The sequence below is a fragment of the Equus caballus genome, chromosome 3 (assembly GCF_041296265.1).
Source record: "Equus caballus isolate H_3958 breed thoroughbred chromosome 3, TB-T2T, whole genome shotgun sequence".
Taxonomy (NCBI): Eukaryota; Metazoa; Chordata; class Mammalia; order Perissodactyla; family Equidae; genus Equus; species Equus caballus.
In genome coordinates this window covers 119,658,820-119,677,433 of record NC_091686.1, presented here as the reverse complement: position 1 = coordinate 119,677,433, position 18,614 = coordinate 119,658,820, and the positions used below count along the sequence as shown (strand labels likewise).

General features: G+C 52.4%; 1 protein-coding gene across 4 annotated transcripts in view; it reads left to right on the top strand.

Moving 5' to 3' along the window:
• Positions 1-18,614, top strand: part of EVC2 (EvC ciliary complex subunit 2) — a 129,451-nt gene that overhangs the window by 7,486 nt on the left and 103,351 nt on the right. For all 4 annotated transcript variants that reach the window (XM_023638367.2, XM_023638370.2, XM_070262725.1 and 1 more), the window contains exons 3-7: positions 3,007-3,173; positions 5,826-5,894; positions 7,806-7,992; positions 11,731-11,840; positions 16,573-16,626. In XM_023638367.2, the coding sequence (XP_023494135.2) occupies positions 3,007-3,173; positions 5,826-5,894; positions 7,806-7,992; positions 11,731-11,840; positions 16,573-16,626 (587 nt within the window). The remainder of the gene's footprint in view (positions 1-3,006; positions 3,174-5,825; positions 5,895-7,805; positions 7,993-11,730; positions 11,841-16,572; positions 16,627-18,614) is intronic.

Genomic DNA, 18,614 nt, shown 5'->3' with positions numbered 1-18,614 from the left:
TGTTCTCTTACAGTTCTAGAGGGCAGAAGCCCGAAATCAGCTAAGCTGGTCTGAAGTCCAGGTGTCGGCAGGCCGTGTGCCCTGCGAGGCTCTGGGAAGAATGCGTTTCCTTCTCTTCCAGGATCTAAAGCTGCTTCCCGTAGGGTATCGCCTCTTGCTCCATCGTCAAAGCCAGCAGTGTAGCATCTTGCCTCAGTGGTCGCATTGCTCTCTTCTCTTCTGTCTTCACATGCTTCTGCCCCGCTCTTATAAGGACACCTGGGATCACATTTAGGGCCCACTTGAATGATGCAGGTTATTTCCCCATCACAGGGCCCTTAATTTAATCACAGCTGCAAAGTTCCTGTAACAGGCAAGATCACGTATTCACAGGTTCCGGGAATGAGGACCTGGGGGCCATTAGTCCACCTACCACACCGGGTGACAGAAATTGAACTGGAACTAACCTAAGGAAAAGGAATTTGTTGGCCCTTGTGTCTGAGACACCCAGGCCCCGGGCACTCCCGGATCCAGGAGCATCGTGTTCTCAGGGCTCCGCCTTTCTCTTTCCGTCTGGCCCCTGCTCTCTGGTGAGCGTCGTTCTCAGGCACATCCTTTCCACGTGGTGGGAAAGACGGCCGCTGGCAGTCCGGGCATTCAGGAGCCTGACAGCTGGCACTCGCAGGCCGGGAAAGACTTTCTGGACGCTCAGCCAGAGTTCCCGGGAAGACTGATGGGCTCAGCTTGGGTCCCGTCCATGCCTGTCCCCGACCCTGTCTGTGGGGTCTGAGGAAGGAGTCTTCTGGGTTCCATGCCTGATTATGGCTCCTGGGGACCAGGATGGGCAGGGACCCAGGTGGGCCCCACTTCTTTGTACAGACTGAGCAGGATTCTTCCCGACTGGAGGAGGGGCTCCCTGAAGGGAAGGCTTCTGGGCAGATGGACATCTTTTCATCCAGAGTCCTCTCGGCACAGATCATGAGTACATCTCCCCCAAGGATCCTGTTTTATAGCAGGAACAAACATATTTCGTTTCCCTGGGGAGTTAAAAGTGTTTCTTAAGTCTTTTGTTACTCTCTGCAGTCTTTACCTTTTACAAAATCCAGTGTTTTCGTTTGAGTGAAGTAGGTGGAGGTGATGTCACCGGTCATAGAGCCCTTTCCTTTGCTGGTTAAGCAAGCTTGTGGGTCAGAGGGAGCACCGTATACCAGGGCTGCTGTGATTGCAGTAAGAGAGGCCACGGAGGAGGGAGGCCACTGGGAGGGGCTGCCGGATGGGCTTCCTGGAGGAGGTGCTGCTCAGCGGAGTCCTGAGGGGTGGCAGGTGGCAGGACAAGGGGTTGGAGGGAGAGGCCTCCAGGCATGTGCAGCCCAGAGGCGGAGAGTGAGGGTGCATCCAAAGAACATCACAGACAGTACAGATGACCCAGGTGCTCGTGGCGACAGTGGGGAGGCCACTGAGCGATGACATGGTGGGTGGTGATCATCACCTTGTAGCTCGAATTCCTTCTGTGCTGTCAGCACCAGTAGCACCTGCCCTTGGTCAAGCCTTCATCAGAGCCTGAGGCCGGGCCTTCTGAGGGCCAAGAGGAGCTGGGGGCGTAAACGGGCACCAGAGAGAGCACCCAGTGTGGGCAAGATTTTGTGTCCAGCAAGTCTGCTGGGAAAGCATTTGTCCCTTAGCTGAGGCTGGGTCCCTTAGCAGGGTCCAGAGATGGGCGTCCCATCCCGCCTGCACACCCGTGCCTTCCTCAGCCATTCTGGGTGGGCAGCTGGCCGGGGAGAGCGCCTGCTTGTTTCCATGGCGAGGGCTGTCGGTTCTGATGCTGATGCTAACCTTCATCCCCACTCCAACTTCACCAGCTGAATCCGCCACAGATCCTGGTCCAGGAAAAAAGATACTGATTTTATCTAGGATCCAGTTCCACATTTTTTTTCAAATTTATATTTCTTCCTACATATATTTAGAAATTCTGTAAAAGGTTTCCAAAAGCACTTCTAAAGACCTTGCCGTCAATACGCTGTGTAAGAAAGACTGGAAAACAAATTCGTTCTTTGTCAAAATACACCTCATACTTGGATAGAAGATAAATGTCGAAAAAGGCACAACTCCGCAATCCAGGTCATTTCAGAAATGTAGATTTCCAGCTTTAAGCGTTTATTACTTGTAAACGCTTCCACGTGCAGCAGGCCATTTAATCTGCTCTTGAGGCAATCCTGTCTGATTGATATTTCAACCACATTCCCAAGTGAGGGAAACTGAGGCTCAGAGAACTCAGCTGACCTTTCCCGGGTCATGCAGTCGATCAGCTGCAGAGCAGCACCCACTCAGGATGACTCCTGACACCCCAGCTGGTATCTTTTAAGTGACATTTCTGTGTTACACGCGGTGCTCGTGAATTTTCAGGATACCTCGACATGCAGCGAATTCTAGAGGGAGTTGCTCCCTGGTGGATGGCTCAGCAGGCCCCGTGTCCAGCGCTGGGCTGGTCCTCCTTGTAGTCGTGAGAGTGGCACTCATTGAGGGCTCACTCTGCGGGAGACAGGTCATCAGAAGGACCCAGTGAGGTAAGGCGTACTCTTCTCTCCATTGTAGAGTTAGGGAAACTGAGGCACAGAGAGGTTAGATGACTTGCCCAAGGACACAGCTGGTGAGTGACAGAGCCAGGATTCAAACTCAGGGCTGTCTGATGCCACGAGTGTAAGAATCACCCAGGGCACTTCCCTTGTCTAGTGGTTCTGAGTCGGTAGGTCTGAGTTGGGGCCCAGGAACGTATATTTTAGCACGGAAGACGACGAGGAGTGCACACTGTGAGAAACACTCTTCTTAAGCTCCATAGCCCCCTCAATGAGCACGTCTCATTTTCCTGCCAAAGAGATGGTAAGTCATTCATTCGTTCATTCACTTATTCAGCAGATGCTTTCCAGGTGCCTTCCGCATACCACATGGTCTGCCTGCAGCATTTCCCGCTCTCCTGGCTGCCTTTCTGTGTTGTATAATGAATGCATGTGCGATGCTGTTTTGCAGTGGCAGCACCGTTTGGAATGAACGTCAACAGGACAGTTGAAGTCTTTAACCCCCTCCCGACTTCTGCAGCCTCTCGTGGGCCGTGGGCTCAGTCCGTATTTGCTTCTCTACTCTCGTGGCCCAAGAGGACCTTGTTTAAGAGAGAGTCCCCTCTAACACACCACCTGGTGAGTAACTCGTTCAACACTCTTGCAGAAATATCAGAAGGTGGAAAGAACCCAATTTCGAGCCAACTGTGTATGACATATCAGAGGTTTTTGTTCTTCAAAAAAGGCTCCTTCTCTTTACATACTGTTATCAGTGGGGAGCACATCCATTCATCTCCCCAAAGAGCTGTTTCTTCTGTACCGTGTATCGTGTTTAGACGGATGTGGTGTGTGAATGTGCGCGTCGGCTGCCTCGTGTGCGGGTTCTAAAGCGGGGCTGCACCTTCTGCTTTAAGTATCCGCATTCACTTCCGGCTGCTATAGAGATGCCGCTGCCGATCGTCGCCGAGAGCGGTTAACAAATATTCACCGCGTGCCCGGCACTGGCTTTCGCACTTTCCGTGCATAATCTCACTGGAGCCTCATTACGAGTTTCTTAAACATGTCCTCATTGTATTCCCATTTTACAGGAAATTGAGGATTAGAGAGGTCAAGAAAGGTGGGAGTGGCAGAGCCAGGCTGTGGAGACCTTCTCTGAACTGCTGCTTCGTGCTCCTGCTGTGGTTTAATGTTCTGTTTTATGTGTTGCCTCCACTGGGACTGTTTTTCACCTGAGGTTTCATGACTTAAAATGGCGTGAGAACCACTGAGCTCGGCCGGTGAGCCAGGAGCCCCTTCTTGGCCCCCTGCTAAGTGGTTGTGTTAGATTCCTAGAGCTACTGTAACAAATTACCACAACCTTGGTGTCTCGAAACAATGAAATTTATTCTCTCACAGTTCTGGAGGCTAGAAGTCCAAAATCCAGGTGTTGGCAGAGCCATGCTCCCTCCGAAGGCTGTGGGGGAGAATCCTGCCTTCTCTCTTCCAGGTTCTGGTAACATTCCTTGGCTTGTGGCCGCATCACTCCAATCTCTGTATTAGGATTCTCCAGAGAGACAGAACCAATAAGATGTGTGTGTTATATATAGAGACAGACACACATGATTTATTTTATGGCATTGGCTTGTGTGATTGTGGGAGCTGGCAAGTCCAAAATCAGCAAGGCACGCTGGAGACCCAGCAGAGAGCTGATATTGCAGCTCCAGTGGCAAAGGCATCTGCTACAGAACTCCCTCTTCCTCGGGAGAGTCAGTCTTTTTTGTTAAGGCCTCACCTGATTGGACAAGGCCCACCCACATTATGGAGGGTCATCTGTTTTACTCGTAGTCTGCTAATTTAAGTGTTAATCTCATCTAAAAAATACCTTCACAGTGACATCTGATGAGTTTGACTAAATATCTGGTATCGTGGCCTAGCCAAACTGACACATCAAATTTCCTGTCACACTGCTTCCAACTTCACATGGCCTTCCTCTCTGTGTCTGTGTCTGCTTCTTTTCTGTCGCTAATAAGGACACTACAGTGGTCCTCATTCTTCTTTCCAATCCTCTCTAGTAGCAGGTGACTTGTCACCTCCCACGGCAACGCATCTCCATCCTCAGTCGCCCCTCCTGTGTGTGTTTGCTCAACAAGCTGTATTTATTCGATTGTCGTTTTGGGGATGCTGTATAAGGACCAGAAGGATAGAGGGCTCTTGAAGACTCGTTAGGATCCTGGAGTGTCAAAGAGCCGTGAGGGCAGGGTGGCTGACAGAGAGCGCAACCAGAGTCCGAGGGCTGGGCGGGCTAACGCTGCTGCCTGTTATCAGCGTGTTGTTCTCAGGAACATCGCTTGCCCTCTCTGTTCCTTTGTCTGTATGATGAGAGGGTCACGCTCTGGAGAGGGATGTGTGTTGTGCAGGAATCGGAGGCTATGGAGTCACCCAGGCAGGGGAGAGTCTGGGCTTGCTGCCTGTGCAACCTTGGGCAAGTGAGTTCATCTTCACGAGCCTCAGTTTCCTCATCTGTAAAGTGGGAGAAATAGAATTCATGTATGAAAGTGATGGGTCTGCCAGCACTTGGGAAATAATAGCCATTGTTATGGTTATTGATATCACCAAGAGCTGCTGTGGCCGTGACTCGGAGTGCCATAAAGGATGTGTCCGTACCGCAGGGGCCGGGCCCTGAGGTCGGGGGGCCTGTGGCAAGGACAGAAACGAACTGGTGTCAGTTGTGATTATGAGAGGGACCGAGGCCTGGGGTTTCCAGGGCAGTGGCGCTGGCTTCCGCTGGGATCTTTCCAGAGGAGGCTTTGCAGGGCTGGAGGAGGCCAACCTGGGTGGATTCCCCACGACGATGTGCATCCGGCTCCCGGGAGGCTGCCCCCAGCATGCTGCGATCCGCGTGCGCTCAGTCCCGGCTGCGCGTGGCTGTGGAGCCCTCGGCCCACATCGGGAGGCGCACGGGGTGGCAGCGGCCATTAAAGCATCTTCCCATAGCTCCACTCGCCTTCCTTGTGCTGAAGTGTCAGCCCTGGTTTGCCGAGTCCCTGTGGCAATGGGCGTCACTCCCATGCACCCCCACACAGGGAAACAGCTCCAGCGTCACCCCACGTCCACATTCCTCTTTCCTCATAGGTTTCAAGTTCCACTCCTTTACTACTCTTTTTAAAAAAGCCTTCAAGGTCACCTAAGCCATTACTATACTACGGAAGTGATCTCTCTAAACCCCTTTTAAAAGTTCATCCTGTACTTTTATTAAATCTGTGCAGCATGAAACATTTTGCATTTTCTAATGATTTCTATATTTTGTTGTAGTATGGAGACATTTCAAGAGATATTCAAGGCACTTTTGAGAATGGAGTCGTTTTTCAGAAATGCGCGGTGGTGAGTGTTCATCGTGGCTTATGCTTGAGGAGAAGATAATTGGGTTCTGCCCAGATCGTTTATTAGTAGAGCTATGTATTTAAGAACTGGCGAGTCTACCAGCTTTATCTACCCATTTTTTGACACATGGGTGATGAAGTGACCCACAGGGGATCTTTATTGCCAGCACCAGAACTAAGAAGTTTTGGTAAAAATTAAGTGATTGTTAGTGAAAATCCACCTTGATCATTTAGAATGAGAAAGAAAGTATGACGTGCTTTCTTTCAGATTTTAACATGGATATGGTGCTTGACAGTTTAAAAAAGTTATTTAAGGTCTTTTAGGTCTTCGACCCTTACCGATCCCAGAGATGGCTTTTGGTGTTATCCTTGTGTGGGGGTCTCCACGACCACCCTCCAGCTCAATGGTTCTCCAGAAGGACTCACAGAACTCTGAAAAGCTATTCTACTCAACTGTTACAATTCATTACAGCAAAAGGGTACAGATGAAAGTCAACAAAGCGAAAGGCGCTAAGGATGGAGCTCCGGAGAGATCAGGCGCGAGCTTCCCGCTGCGCTGCCCTCTCCTCTCCTGGGGGAGTAGTGCGGAGGGTGTTTAACTTCCCTCCAATGGTGTGTGAGATCACGGATGAGTGCTGTCAGACAGGGATGCTCCCCGAGCCTTGGGTCCAGGGATTTTATTTCCAGTTGATCGTGTAGGCCTGGAGTGCTCTCAGTTACTCAGACTCCAGCCCCTACAGAGGTCACACTGGCACAGTGTGGCCCAGGGCCCCCACCATGAGTCGCATTGGCAGCACAGACCACCTGGTGTGGCCCAAGGCCGCAGGAATATAAAGTCACTCTGATCAGACACGATATGCCAAGTGCTTTAGAGGTTAATCCCCCAGGAGGTGGTCAAGGGCCAGTCCATCCTTTGGAGCGTGCAGGTTTGGGCAGCCTAAGCCTGCGGAGTTAACCCTTGGCTGCACACCCCTCATTGATCCCAGGCCCTCACTGTCTTGTTCCCCTTCCTGGGTACAGTCAGTGATACCATTTTCTCATGTCTTCCTAGAGATGTCTTCTGCCCTGTGTGCGTAGTTGTGTGTGTGTATGTGTGTACGCATGTATGTGTGTGTACATGCATACATATGTACACCTCCCTCTCCCCTTTTACATAGGGGGCCGTATACTGTACACAAATTCTGCACCTTGCTTTTTCCTCTCCTTATGTTCCAGAGCTCACAGCTCCCGGGACGTGCATCGTTTCCATCTCTTTTCTCAGCTGCTCTGTCAGTCTCAGCAGAGCAGGGGTGAGGAAGGGGCAGGCATGCTGGGAGATAGGCTTAGAGAGAGGGGGCAGGGCAAGGTTGCAGAGGCCATGGGGGGAGCCAAGCTTCTGGGGCCCCAGGATGGCTTCCAACAGCCACGCCCTTCCAACACGTGGCCTGGCAGAACCTGGAAGGGCAGACAGGCAGGAGGCAGGAGACCAGCTCAGGTCCGGCCTGGAGATCAGATGGCAGTCAGATGCCCTGCACAGGCCTCTGGGGCTGGGCTCAATCTTCAAAATAATATAGGGAGAAAAAGCTGTTGTTTACTTTTCTTGGTGATGCCAGTTGTCACAGTCTCCCCAACCTGGCTGTGGTTCTGTGCTTGTCTGGTTTTTTTTTCTAAGTTTCTCTGCAGGAGTGATTTCACCGCATTTCAGAGTCCCAGTTACTTTGATACTGTCACCAGGCAACAGCTTGGCAAGCATGAGTCAAAACTCTCCTGGGGCCTTTGAAATCAGACCTGATAAGTTCTCAGAACCTTTGCGAGACTGTAATAGCTTCCCTCTACCTGAAGACCTCATGCACACGTGCAAGTCGAGCTGGGGCATCATTTTAGGAAGTTAGACTTGTCAGCAAATCCACCCTCCTCTCGTCTCCTGTCGTAGGTGTCTGGGCAGAGCGCGCTGCAGACGGCTCAGGTGCGTCTGCTCGTGAACAACACCAAGACACCCGGGGCGGCCAACCTCTCCGATCTGCTCCTGCTGGACAACATCACTGGCCTCACCGTTAGTGGGTCGACTGGAAACAAGACCTCGGAAGGATTCCAGGCTTTCAGAAGGAAGTTTCTGCAAGGTAATAGCAGAGTGCGCTCAGCCATGGATGGAAAACGATGAAAACACTACAGATCCTTCTAGAGCGGGTAACGTGCAGCAGGCTTGTTCTTAAACAGGTCACTCAGTTAATCCTCACAACAGATGCTACTCTTGGGGTATCAGAGCAGGAGACCACCGCTCGATATCTGCAACCAGAAGCTGGATTTGTCCTTAAGTTAGAGAGAGGTAGGATTTGGGGAGTTTTTAAAATATTTGTGTTCAATTTTTATTAAATTGATGCAAAGATAGTGAATCCCAGTATATCCGTCGCCAGATGACCAAAATTGCCATCACTCAGTCCGATGCAGAGCTGGTCTTGGGCGTGCTGGATGGAGGTGGGGTGGCTTGACATCAGCCCTGGACGCGTGCTCAGGAGATGTGCCGGCGTGTTCACTGGGGGCCTCTGCTTCTGGCTGGCTGGGTTTCAGAGTGCGCTGCCATCGCTGGTTGGCTTGTGGAGGTGTGTTTCCTGAGGCGAGTGGTCACTGGCTAATTAAGCAGGTTTGAACCAATCCTGGCACTGTTGTTACCAGGGTTTTGAGCCGTCTGTTCTCCTCGGAGGTGGACTTCTTTTCTTGTGGTAGGCATCTCACTTACAGATGAAGAGACTAAGAGGATGAGGACCTTCCTGAGGCCGTGGGGCCACAGTCGAGGCGCAGATTCAAACTCAGGCAGTGTGGCTCCCCCATCCCACCCACCCCCTAACCCTTATGCTGTTAGGCGTCTCACATGCCTAGAACTTGCTGACCGCTCCACTTCCACACTCATGTGGCCCGTCAGTCAGGCCACTCTTTTCCCCTGGGCCTAGACGAGGCCTCAGAATCCTCAACACCATGCTAGTGACAGAAGCTGTCAGTGGAGTTGGCCTGTAAGTGGTGACCTCTTTGCTGGCTCTGGGTTAAGCAATGCCATAAAAACTGTTAGGACACCTCCCAGCTAAGTGATCTTCAGTGCCTTCCTTCAGTGATGTAAAAATAAGTCCCCCAGTTCTTGAGCTAGTATTTAGATGGCAGAGCATGGGGGCGGTAAGCAGAGACCAGACTCCATTCAAATGGGTCTAGGTTGGACTCCTAATCTCTGAGCTTCAGATGTCCCGTGTGTCTAACAGAGCCTCCTAGAATTGTTGCAGAGATTGAATGAGGTCACCTGACCTGGGCCTCTGCCTGGTTCCCTTCCATCACCCTCCCCAGCCTTCGGTCCAGCACGGCTGGCCTCTCTCATTTCTCCAACAGCCTTTCATAGTCTGTGCTCCTGCCAGACCAGGCTTGGCACTTTTCTCCCACCCCTCAACAACTCCTCCCGCCCTCGTGTCCATCTGGAAGACTCTCCTCTCCTTCTCTGTGCCTCACTCACCTGCCCCTCCAGCACTTCGCCTGCTTGGAGGAGCTGCCTGCCTTTCTAAGCACTTCCACACGTGAACTCATCGGATTCTGCTCCAGCACCTCACACTGCACATCTCTGAGCCTCAGCTCTTCATTGGGGAGCTGAGGACGATGGGAACACCTACTTCAGAAGCTGTAAGAGTTCTTGAAAAGGGTTACAAGGCAGCCACGAAAAGTGCTCCGCATGTTGGCTGCTATTTTGTTGGGATATTTTTATTCTTTCCATGTGTATCATAAAAATCATAAGATCTCCCCTCTTAAACTTGTCAGTGTACAGTACAGTATTGTTAACTGTATGCACCTTCTTGTGAGCAGGTCTCTAGAACGTTCTCATCTTGCAGCATTAGAACTCTATGCCCATGAAGCAGCAACTCTCCGTTTCCCCTCTCCCCAGCCCCTGGCAACTGATTTTGTTCTTGTTGCCATAATATAGCAGTTGTTGCATATGCCCCTGCCTTTCCTCTGCCTCGGAGTCTCCACATGCCCTGAGGGCAGCATCCAAACTGTGTTTCTCTGTGAACACCACGCTATGTTAAGGGATATAACATAGATTTTCAACTTAGGGAGCAGGAAACCTTTTTCCAAAGAATAAGTATATAACCATAAAATCAACGACCAACAGATCCCAGGCCATTGACACTCTAACGTCATCATCATCATCATTATTATTTGTACTTTTCTTTTATCAGAGACACTCATTTAGAGAAAAGATAAGAAGCCTGAGAGGGTCAAGTGGTTTCCTATTATTAACTGGCTGGGCAAGCCACTCCACTTCTCCGTCTCAGTTTCCTCAGCCATCCGTTGAGAAACAGTGGATTCTCCATCTGTCTCAGGGCGCCATTTGGGATCCACTGGGCTGACGCACGGGCAGACACTGGAGGGTGGTGACGTCACTGTACCCGGGAAGGTCTGATTATAACGACCTTCACCAGGGTTATTGTTTAATTATCATTATCTTTATCACCTTATCTCTGTGATCCTAGCTTTTATCATTATATAAAAGTAAAATGAAAATGTTGAGGATTTTTAAAACAAAAATCTTAGTGATTCTGTAGGCTCAGCACTCCTTTCTCCTGTTTTCTTCACATTTCTTTTTGATGTCTCAATACAAATTGAGAAATGAAGCACATCCTAGCGTCTTAGGGCTGAACTCTAACCCGTGTTACAGAGGAAGGCAAAGTTGGAGGACGAGCTTAGGTGAGATCAGACAGGCCTGCTGGCTGACTGGCAGTGTTGGGTGGGCTTTGTCACCCACTGGCCATGCAGAGCCGGTACCCCTGTCCTACAGGAGCTGTGCAGTCTTACTTTCTGCCCGCAGCCCACTCTCAGGAGTAAAATGGCTGAAGGGGGTGCACACCCAGCTTACCAATCAGATGAGGTGCGCCGCCGGGTGAGAAAGGGGCGGGGAGAGGCCAGCCCTGTGTCAGGTGGGGTGCCGTGCTCGTGGACCGGAGCATCAGGGGTGGGAGTTTGTGCTTCCCCCCCGACGGTCTCTGTCGTCTTGTTCTCTGAACCCAGTGGGCCTCTCATTAATCTGAAATCACCGAGGGATGGCTGGCTCCCTGGGGAAGGAGATCGGCCAAGGTCAGGACTCGGGACAGCCCTGCTCCCCACACCACCCATCCACTGCCCCTGCGTGTGTCCTTCTGTGACTCCCGGTGGGTAGAAGAGATTTCTCTTTCTGCCCTGTGAAGGCTTTGGGGATGACTCAGATCTTACATTATACAGTAGAGAGCCAACTAGAGACCATGAGGTTGGAGGGGACCCTATGTGAGCCCGAAGTGACCTTTGTGGCCCCCTTCCGGGCCCTGGTCTGGCACTGCCTCCCCGTACTGCTTGCTGTCAAAGGTGGCAAAGGGGTCAGAGGTGTCAAAGCAGCAGCCATGGTCATTCTGTCCGCCAAGGGCCAGAAGTCCCACGAAGACTCTTCTCCTGAGCTGTGTGGACAGGATTGTGGGGTAAAAATAGATCCCTTCCTGGATTTCAAACGAAACTAACAGGTTCTGGATTTCCTGAGTTTGTGAGCTGAACACGTTCCGCACTGGGAGGACTAACCCACCCAGCCCCGGGCAATGCTGGCTGCGGGCAAGGGCGCCCAGATAAGCTCCTTGCACCTACTCACAGCCCCTCCCAAGTGAAAAGAGAGGGAGCCCAAGAACAAGCACGCCCGGCTTATGCTCCCTGCTAATAAGTACGTGGAAGCCCAAAGGTCCCCTTGCTGCCAGCGTCAGCTGTGATGGCAGCCTCCTTTTGAACCCTGAAAGCGAATGTGTGGCTGTGTCTGGGGTGTGCCAGGGGCCCCTCTTTTGACTCACACTTGCCTTCTCTCTGAGCAGTCGGAGACTCCTTCTCGGTCAACTACACAGCCTCGCTCGAGGCCAGAGACGTTGGGAGTGGAGAAATCCTGATGCTTCCTGCCCGGCTCACCTTCCAGAGTTCATCACCGGTATTTTCTTGTTACTCTGACTTCTGTCTTGTCACTGTTGTTTTAGAAACACTGAAACTTAAGACACAATACCCATTGGTTCCTTCCTGTCTTCCTTCCTCCTTCCTCTCTGCCTTTCCTCCTCCTTCCTTCCTTCCATGATATCGAATTCTGGATAAGTGCCCAGGCCCTGGACTCACACTCTGTGCCGTGACCCTGGCTCCCATAGCAGGTCATGTGACCTTGAGTAATTCCTTGACCCCTGTGAGCCTGACACAGGTCAGGGGGTGTTAATCTCTCATCACTGTGTCTTGTGTGTAATAAGCACTCAGCCAGTGGTCACCATTTGTGTTCATCCGCCGTGACAGAGCACCAGAGACTGATGGCTTAAAAACAACAGAAATTTATTTTCTCACAGTTCTGGAGGCTGGAAGTCCGAGACCGAGGGGTGGGCAGGGTTGGTGCCTTCTGAGGCCTCTCCCGTTGGCTTGTGGACAGCTATCTTCTCGCTCTGTCTTCATCTGTGCCTGTCTGTGTCCTCATCTCCTCTTCCTATAAGGACATCCGCCAGGGTGGATTAGAGCCCACCCTGATGACCTCATCTTAGCTTCATCACCTCTGGCAAGACCCCATCTCCAAATGTAGTCGCATCTGTGGTGCTGGGGTCAGGGCTGCGACATATGAGTTTTGGGGGAACGTGACTTAGTGCATCACACCGTCACTGTCAGCATCTTTATTCTTCTTTCACCTTTTTGTTGATGCACGTGTGCAGTGAATGCGGGGGTTGCATGGCATGCGCCAGGTGCTGGGGACACCCTGGGGAAACAGGAGGAGGAGTTTCCATCCTTGTCCTCAAGCAGCTCACGCTCTTGGTTCTTTGGTCATTTTGTTCTGACTTCAGCCTCTGGAGAAAGTTCCTTTTAACAGATGTGGAGCGTGACTGCCCAGGTCAATGGCAGGATCAAAATAAGGCCCTCAGCTGCCGGCTCCTTGAACCCCTAGGCTGAAGGGCCTGTGTGCGGCATTGCTGCTGCAATAAGAAAAAAACCCTAGATAAAATAAAGATTCCTGGGGCCGGCCCCGTGGCCAAGTGGTTAAGTTCGCGTGCTCTGCTTTGGTGGCCCAGGGTTTCACTGGTTTGGATCCTGGGTGCAGACGTGGCACCTCTCGTCAGGCCACGCTGAGGCAGCATGCCACATGCCACAACTAGAAGGACCCACAACTAAAATATACAACTATGTACCAGGGGGATTTGGGGAGAAGAAGAAGGGAAAAAAACGAAGATTGGCAACAGTTGTTAGCTCAGGTGCCAATCTTTAAAAAAAAAAAAAAGATTCCCAAAAGGTAAAGACCAGATACGAGAAGACTGTGTAAAACTGTCGGAAAAGACAAATGTCTCAGAAAATAATTAAGTACAAAGTCAAGAACAGGGGACAAAGAAGGATAGAAAATAGAGGCCAGCCCCGTGGCCGAGTGGTTAAGTTTGCCTGCTCTGCTGCAGCGGCCCAGGGTTTCACACGTTCAGATCCTGGGCGCAGACATGGCACTGCTCGTCAGGCCACGTTGAGGCGGCGTCCCACATGCCACAACTAGAGGGGCCTGCAACTAAGATATACAACTGTGTACTGGGGGGATTTGGGGAGATAAAGCAGAAAAAAAAAGGGATGAAAAATAGAGAGAAAATAGCCCAGAAGAAATGCCATCCCAATGTCAAGGGACAGGAAACTAGAAAGTTAAAATCCTATTTTAGATAAGGCAATGGTGAGAAACCAACAGTGAGAAACTCAGAAACCCAGTGAAACCAAAGCCTCTGTCTGCTTCTGCAGGAGCGTCAGGACCTCGGGCCAGGGCATCTGCGAGGCCTCCCCAAGTGCCTGGGGCGGCTGGTGGGGAGTGCGAGGTGTGGGGTGTAGGGGGCTCCCGCACTCTCTGCACGGCCGCCTCGTGAGCTGTCACATCCTGATGGTCCTGTCTTACTCTGTGTGGTGCCTCATCTGGTTGTCCTATTGATGTCGTTCCCCCCAGTAACCCCCACACCACCCACTAGAATGCCAGCTCCGTGAGACCAGGGACATCTGTCATGGGTCCTGTTCCCACTTGTGTTCCCAGTGCCAGAAACAAGGCCCTGCACGTACTAGGGACTCAGAAAACATTTTTTGAATAAATGGATGAACAAATCAATAAACCAATGAATCTTGGGCAAGTTTTATTCGATTTTTTTAGCTTCTCGGAGCCTCAGGTTTTCTCATCTACAAACAGGAGATCATTCTATCAGTGTTTCCCTTGTGGGGATCCATGAGATGATGTACATATGCAAATGGCCTGTGGTTTCCTTTGCCTTCCCAGCCTTCAAGGGCTCTCTGGGCTGCCGTGGACAGAGAGTGGACAGCCCAGCTGCCCACCTGAAGATTCCGGAGTCCAAGCTTCATTGGCCTGCCTTCTAGGCTCCTGCCTGCTCTGTTAGACCACAGCGCCACCCCTACCTCGACCCTGCCACAGAAACGATTCGTAGAAGGCCAGTGTTTGTTAAGTGAATAAGTGCCGGAAGTTGGCAGAGGGCTCCTGTGTCATTTCACCCAGTTGGACTTCTCAGTCCTTTCAGTTGACTGCTTCTTTACATGATGTGAAGAAGGTCAGGTGGATTGGAGGCTGGAAGTGCTCAGACCCGAAGCCCGAGTGGACTTAGGTCAGCTCCATGTGAGAGCCCTGGTTTGCTCTGCTGGTCAGTCGTGGGAAGTCTTACGTCACAAGTGGGTAAAGGAAGGAATTCTTTAAAACTGCAGGTACTCAGCAGGATGAAATCGTTCAGGTTAGTGTGGGGTTGGTGTTGGGAACTTCCCAGCCCGGGCCCCCTGCCCTGGCCCCCTGCCCTGGCTGTGGTTTCAGAGGCAGCACAGCTTCTCTGGGCTTCAGCTTCCTGCCTGAAAAAGGCGAGGAGTGGGAAGATGCCTCTCAAGTCTCTTCTAGTTCCCACACTTTAGAATTGTATGGAAGCAGAGGAGGAGGCAAGAAAAATAGTTACCACTTATTCATCATCATAGCAAGAGGTAGGTACTGTCACAAATGCCTTGTGTTTGGGTCTGGAAACTGCTTTCTCAAACGTACGGACACCCCAAATTCATATAGAGTTAGATGAAGGGGCATCAAGAGGGGAAAACTAGAACATTCATCCCGACTTCCTTACAGTATATTATATGAGCGTCACGCTCGCCTTATAGAACCATCACCATGTCCCACTTGGTCCCTGTTTTCCGGCTTCATGCTGTGATCTAACACATGTTTCTCAAGCCTTGAAGTTTATGTAGTGAACGCAGGGGGAGGATTTCTGTTTTGCAAAGCGATGGACAAGCTCTGGGGCACGCTCAGCTCCTCTCTGCTTACACCTTGGGTGTCAGAAAACACCGGGAGGAGGGACCCAGAGGGAGAGAAGAGTGCGAAAAATGTAATGGATGGTGGGCCTCTGAACGCAGCCCCGCGCGTCCGGTTCAGGGGACCCTGAAACTCACAGGGCGCCAAGAATCTTCCAGAGCAGAGACACTGCAGGAACTGAGAGCGCCAATGATTGCTTCAAAGTTGTCCCTTCTCTAAAGACTCATATTTGAACATGTTTCCATGTCCTTCCTAAAAAGAGGACTTGTAGCATTTTAGCTTCCTTTCGAAGCCTCCGTTAGGTTGCCCTGCTGGCCGTCCGTGGGTTTGGGTTTGGGATGGTCCGGTGCTGCTGCTGCAACAGCTGTGGAGCGAGGCTCAGGGGTGTCTGCCTTGGGGGGACCATAGCTCAGGTCAGGGAACATGCCTCAGGTGTGTCCGCGGTAGAATTACACCAGGCTGCCTGGCCCGCTGCACTTCAGGCTCCAGGTTACATACAAGGATACCACCGCTGCTGCTCCCATCACCACGGCAACCAGCAGCAGGAAGACTTCCGTAGCGCTCCCTGTGCGCCAGGCCCTCTCTGGATTCTATGCTAATTTAACCCTCACAGCAACCCTCCGAGTTGAATATAATTCCCATTGTATGATGAGGAAACTGAGGCACAGAGGGGTCCATAGCTTGCCCAAGGTCAGACTGCTGGTGAGTGATGGAGCCAGGTGTGGGCCGGGCAGGCTCCCACCGCCACCCTGTCCTGCCCTTCCGCTGTGAGACATTCTGCCTCCACCCCAGAAGAAGCGTGTTCTCGTGGTGGTCTTCTCAGATCCCGCATAGCAGGATGGATAGCCATCAGAACTGCCCCCCTCCATTCTCCCCTTTCCTACATCTTCTGAGTGGAGGCGTTTGAGAGGCATTAGGAGTAGACCCACAGGGGCTGGGGCTGTGGGGTCCGGTGCGTTAGAATGCGGGGTGAGCTCAGCAGGCCCATCGGGGCCCCGAGGTTCTCTCCACCTTTCCTGAAGGAGCCGGATGCTGGAGGGCGAGCATCTGCTCTAGGTCCTGCGCCTGGCAGCCGTCAACGCCAGCCCTGCCTGACCCCAGCCTCAAGCGTTTCACCGCAAGGGCGCACTGCCAGCGCTTTCTCGGCAATTGGAGAAGCTGGTGTTTAGATTTCACACAAGCCTCCGGGAGAGAAGGAGGCCTCGCAGTTCCCCAGACCTTTCCCCTGGAGGGACTTTAAGATCCCAAAGCCCCGATCCCCAACAGTCAAGGGCCACCTTAGCTCCAGACACGGCGGGTGGGAAATACCCCAGATGTTACCCTGTGTGTCAGACTCCAAAACCTGCAGACTATTGATGAAAGCATTTTTCTTCTCTTTTTCTAGAACAGAACACAGCTAAAAGCCCTTTTCACCATAATAGCAGAAGAAAAGATAAAGGTAAGAGAAACCATTTGACCTGAACACTCACCTAGGCCCCAGTGTGTCATTTATGCCTGTGGCATGTGGTCTCTTGCTGTCCTCAGAGCCAGAGAGAGAGGCCCACCACTGGCCTTGGCAGCCCAACACGTGCTGAGGCTGGGGGCTCCGTGCAGTGTGGGGCCCCCCAGGGTGGCCCGAGGCTGGCTGGCTAGTTTCCCGGGTGATACCTCCATCTGGCAAGACAGATCAGTCACTGCCTGGACAGACTGAGGCCCCACCCACCCATCTGTGCTTCTGTTCAGCCGCATTCGTACCCGCCACCCACTGGGGTCAGCTGGTGGTCCTGTTTTGTCTTTCCAGATCCTCCCAGAGCACTGCAGTCTGTGGGCGGGTCTCCCTGCTCTGCTGCTCGCCATGAATGGCGTTTCCATTGTCCTTCATCGCTTGTTTACTCACAGCTCGCGCATTCACTCATTCATGTCTTCGTCAAGTGTTTACCCACCATGGTAACCACACTTCGTATTTCTTAAGCGCCTACTAAGTGCCAGGCATTCTAAGCAATTTACATATGCTGAATCGTGTGGTCTTCGCCACCGCCCTGGGAGATAGATTCTATTTTTAAATCACCCCCATTTCATAGATGGGGAAACCAAGGCACACCTAGGTCAAGTAATTTGCCCAAAGTCACGTGGCCAGTGTGTCAGGGTTCCCAAGGCCACCCCGGGTTAGGAGATTCACTGGGAGGACTCCCAGGACTCCACGTGTGGTCATACTCACCGCTTACGTACTACAGAGAAAGCAGAATCTGAAAAGGGAAAGGCGTGTGGGGCGAAGTCCAGAGGAGCCAGGCACGAGCTTCCGGCGTCCTCTCCAGTGGAGTTGCCTGGGACACGCTTAGCTCCTCTGGCATCTAGTTACGATGACGCATGTGAAGTGTCGTCTACCAGGGAAGCTCGTTAGAGACCCAGTCAGTGTCGTGGTTTTTATCAGGTCAGTCACCTGGGCACCCTCTGCCTGGCATGTCCCAAACTCCGGACTCCCAGAGGGAGAGTAGGTGCTCAGCGTAAACCACATCGTTTGCACAGCAGTCAGGGAATGGCGGGGACCCTCCCAAACCCACGTTCCCAGACACCAGCCGAGGCCCAGCCGTGTGAGCAGGCCTCGTAGAGACAGCAGTCTCGGGTCTGTCGTGTGAGTGCTTCTCTGCACAGCGGGTAGGTGTGGGGATCAGGATTTGAGCCCAGGCACTGGGGCTCCGGAGCCTGCTGTTGGGGGGTGGGCCACAGTGCCCCCTCGCAAGCCAGAGTCCCGCAAAGAGAGGTGGAAACAAACCCTGAGTCTGGCTGTAGCCAGCTGACCGTTTGTGGCAGAGTGGGGCACACAGGCACAAACTTCTCCCGGCCGGTCTGTGAGCTCCTGGCAGGTGGGGCCCTGTCTGATTCATCCTTGGTCCCCCACTGTGCCTTACACTGTTGGGGGCACTTGGGTAAATGTCCCGAGATTGAGCTGATTGTCATCAGTGGCGGTGATTGCCCCTCAGTGGAGGGGGTGTCTGGTCGCCTGTGATTGCCATAAAAGTCAGAGAGTGTTCATGGAGTCCACATTTATGAGCCCTTGCTCTGTGCCCCAGGCCCTCTCCTGTGGATGGGGATGAGCCACACCCAGGCCTTGGGGCTGCCTTCAGCCCACGCTTTGCCTTCAGGAGAAGCAGGAGTAGGTGGCCCCTCTGGGCTGCAGACCCGTGGGTGCAGGCTTGGCACTAGAGCAGTGGGCCGGATTTCAGCGCTTCCGGCCCCTGGGCCAGGTGACCCTGGACTGTGGACCACGTGCAAGGAGGTCACCCTTTAGTGGGGAGTGAAGGCATATATATGTGTGTGGTGGCCCACAGTGTTGTGGGGCAGCAGGCTCTCAGACCTGAAGGCTGGGCTTTGAGTCCCTGTGCCTTCACTGATTATATGTTACCTTGGGCATGTTACTTACCTCCCTGGGCCCAAGATTCCTGGCTG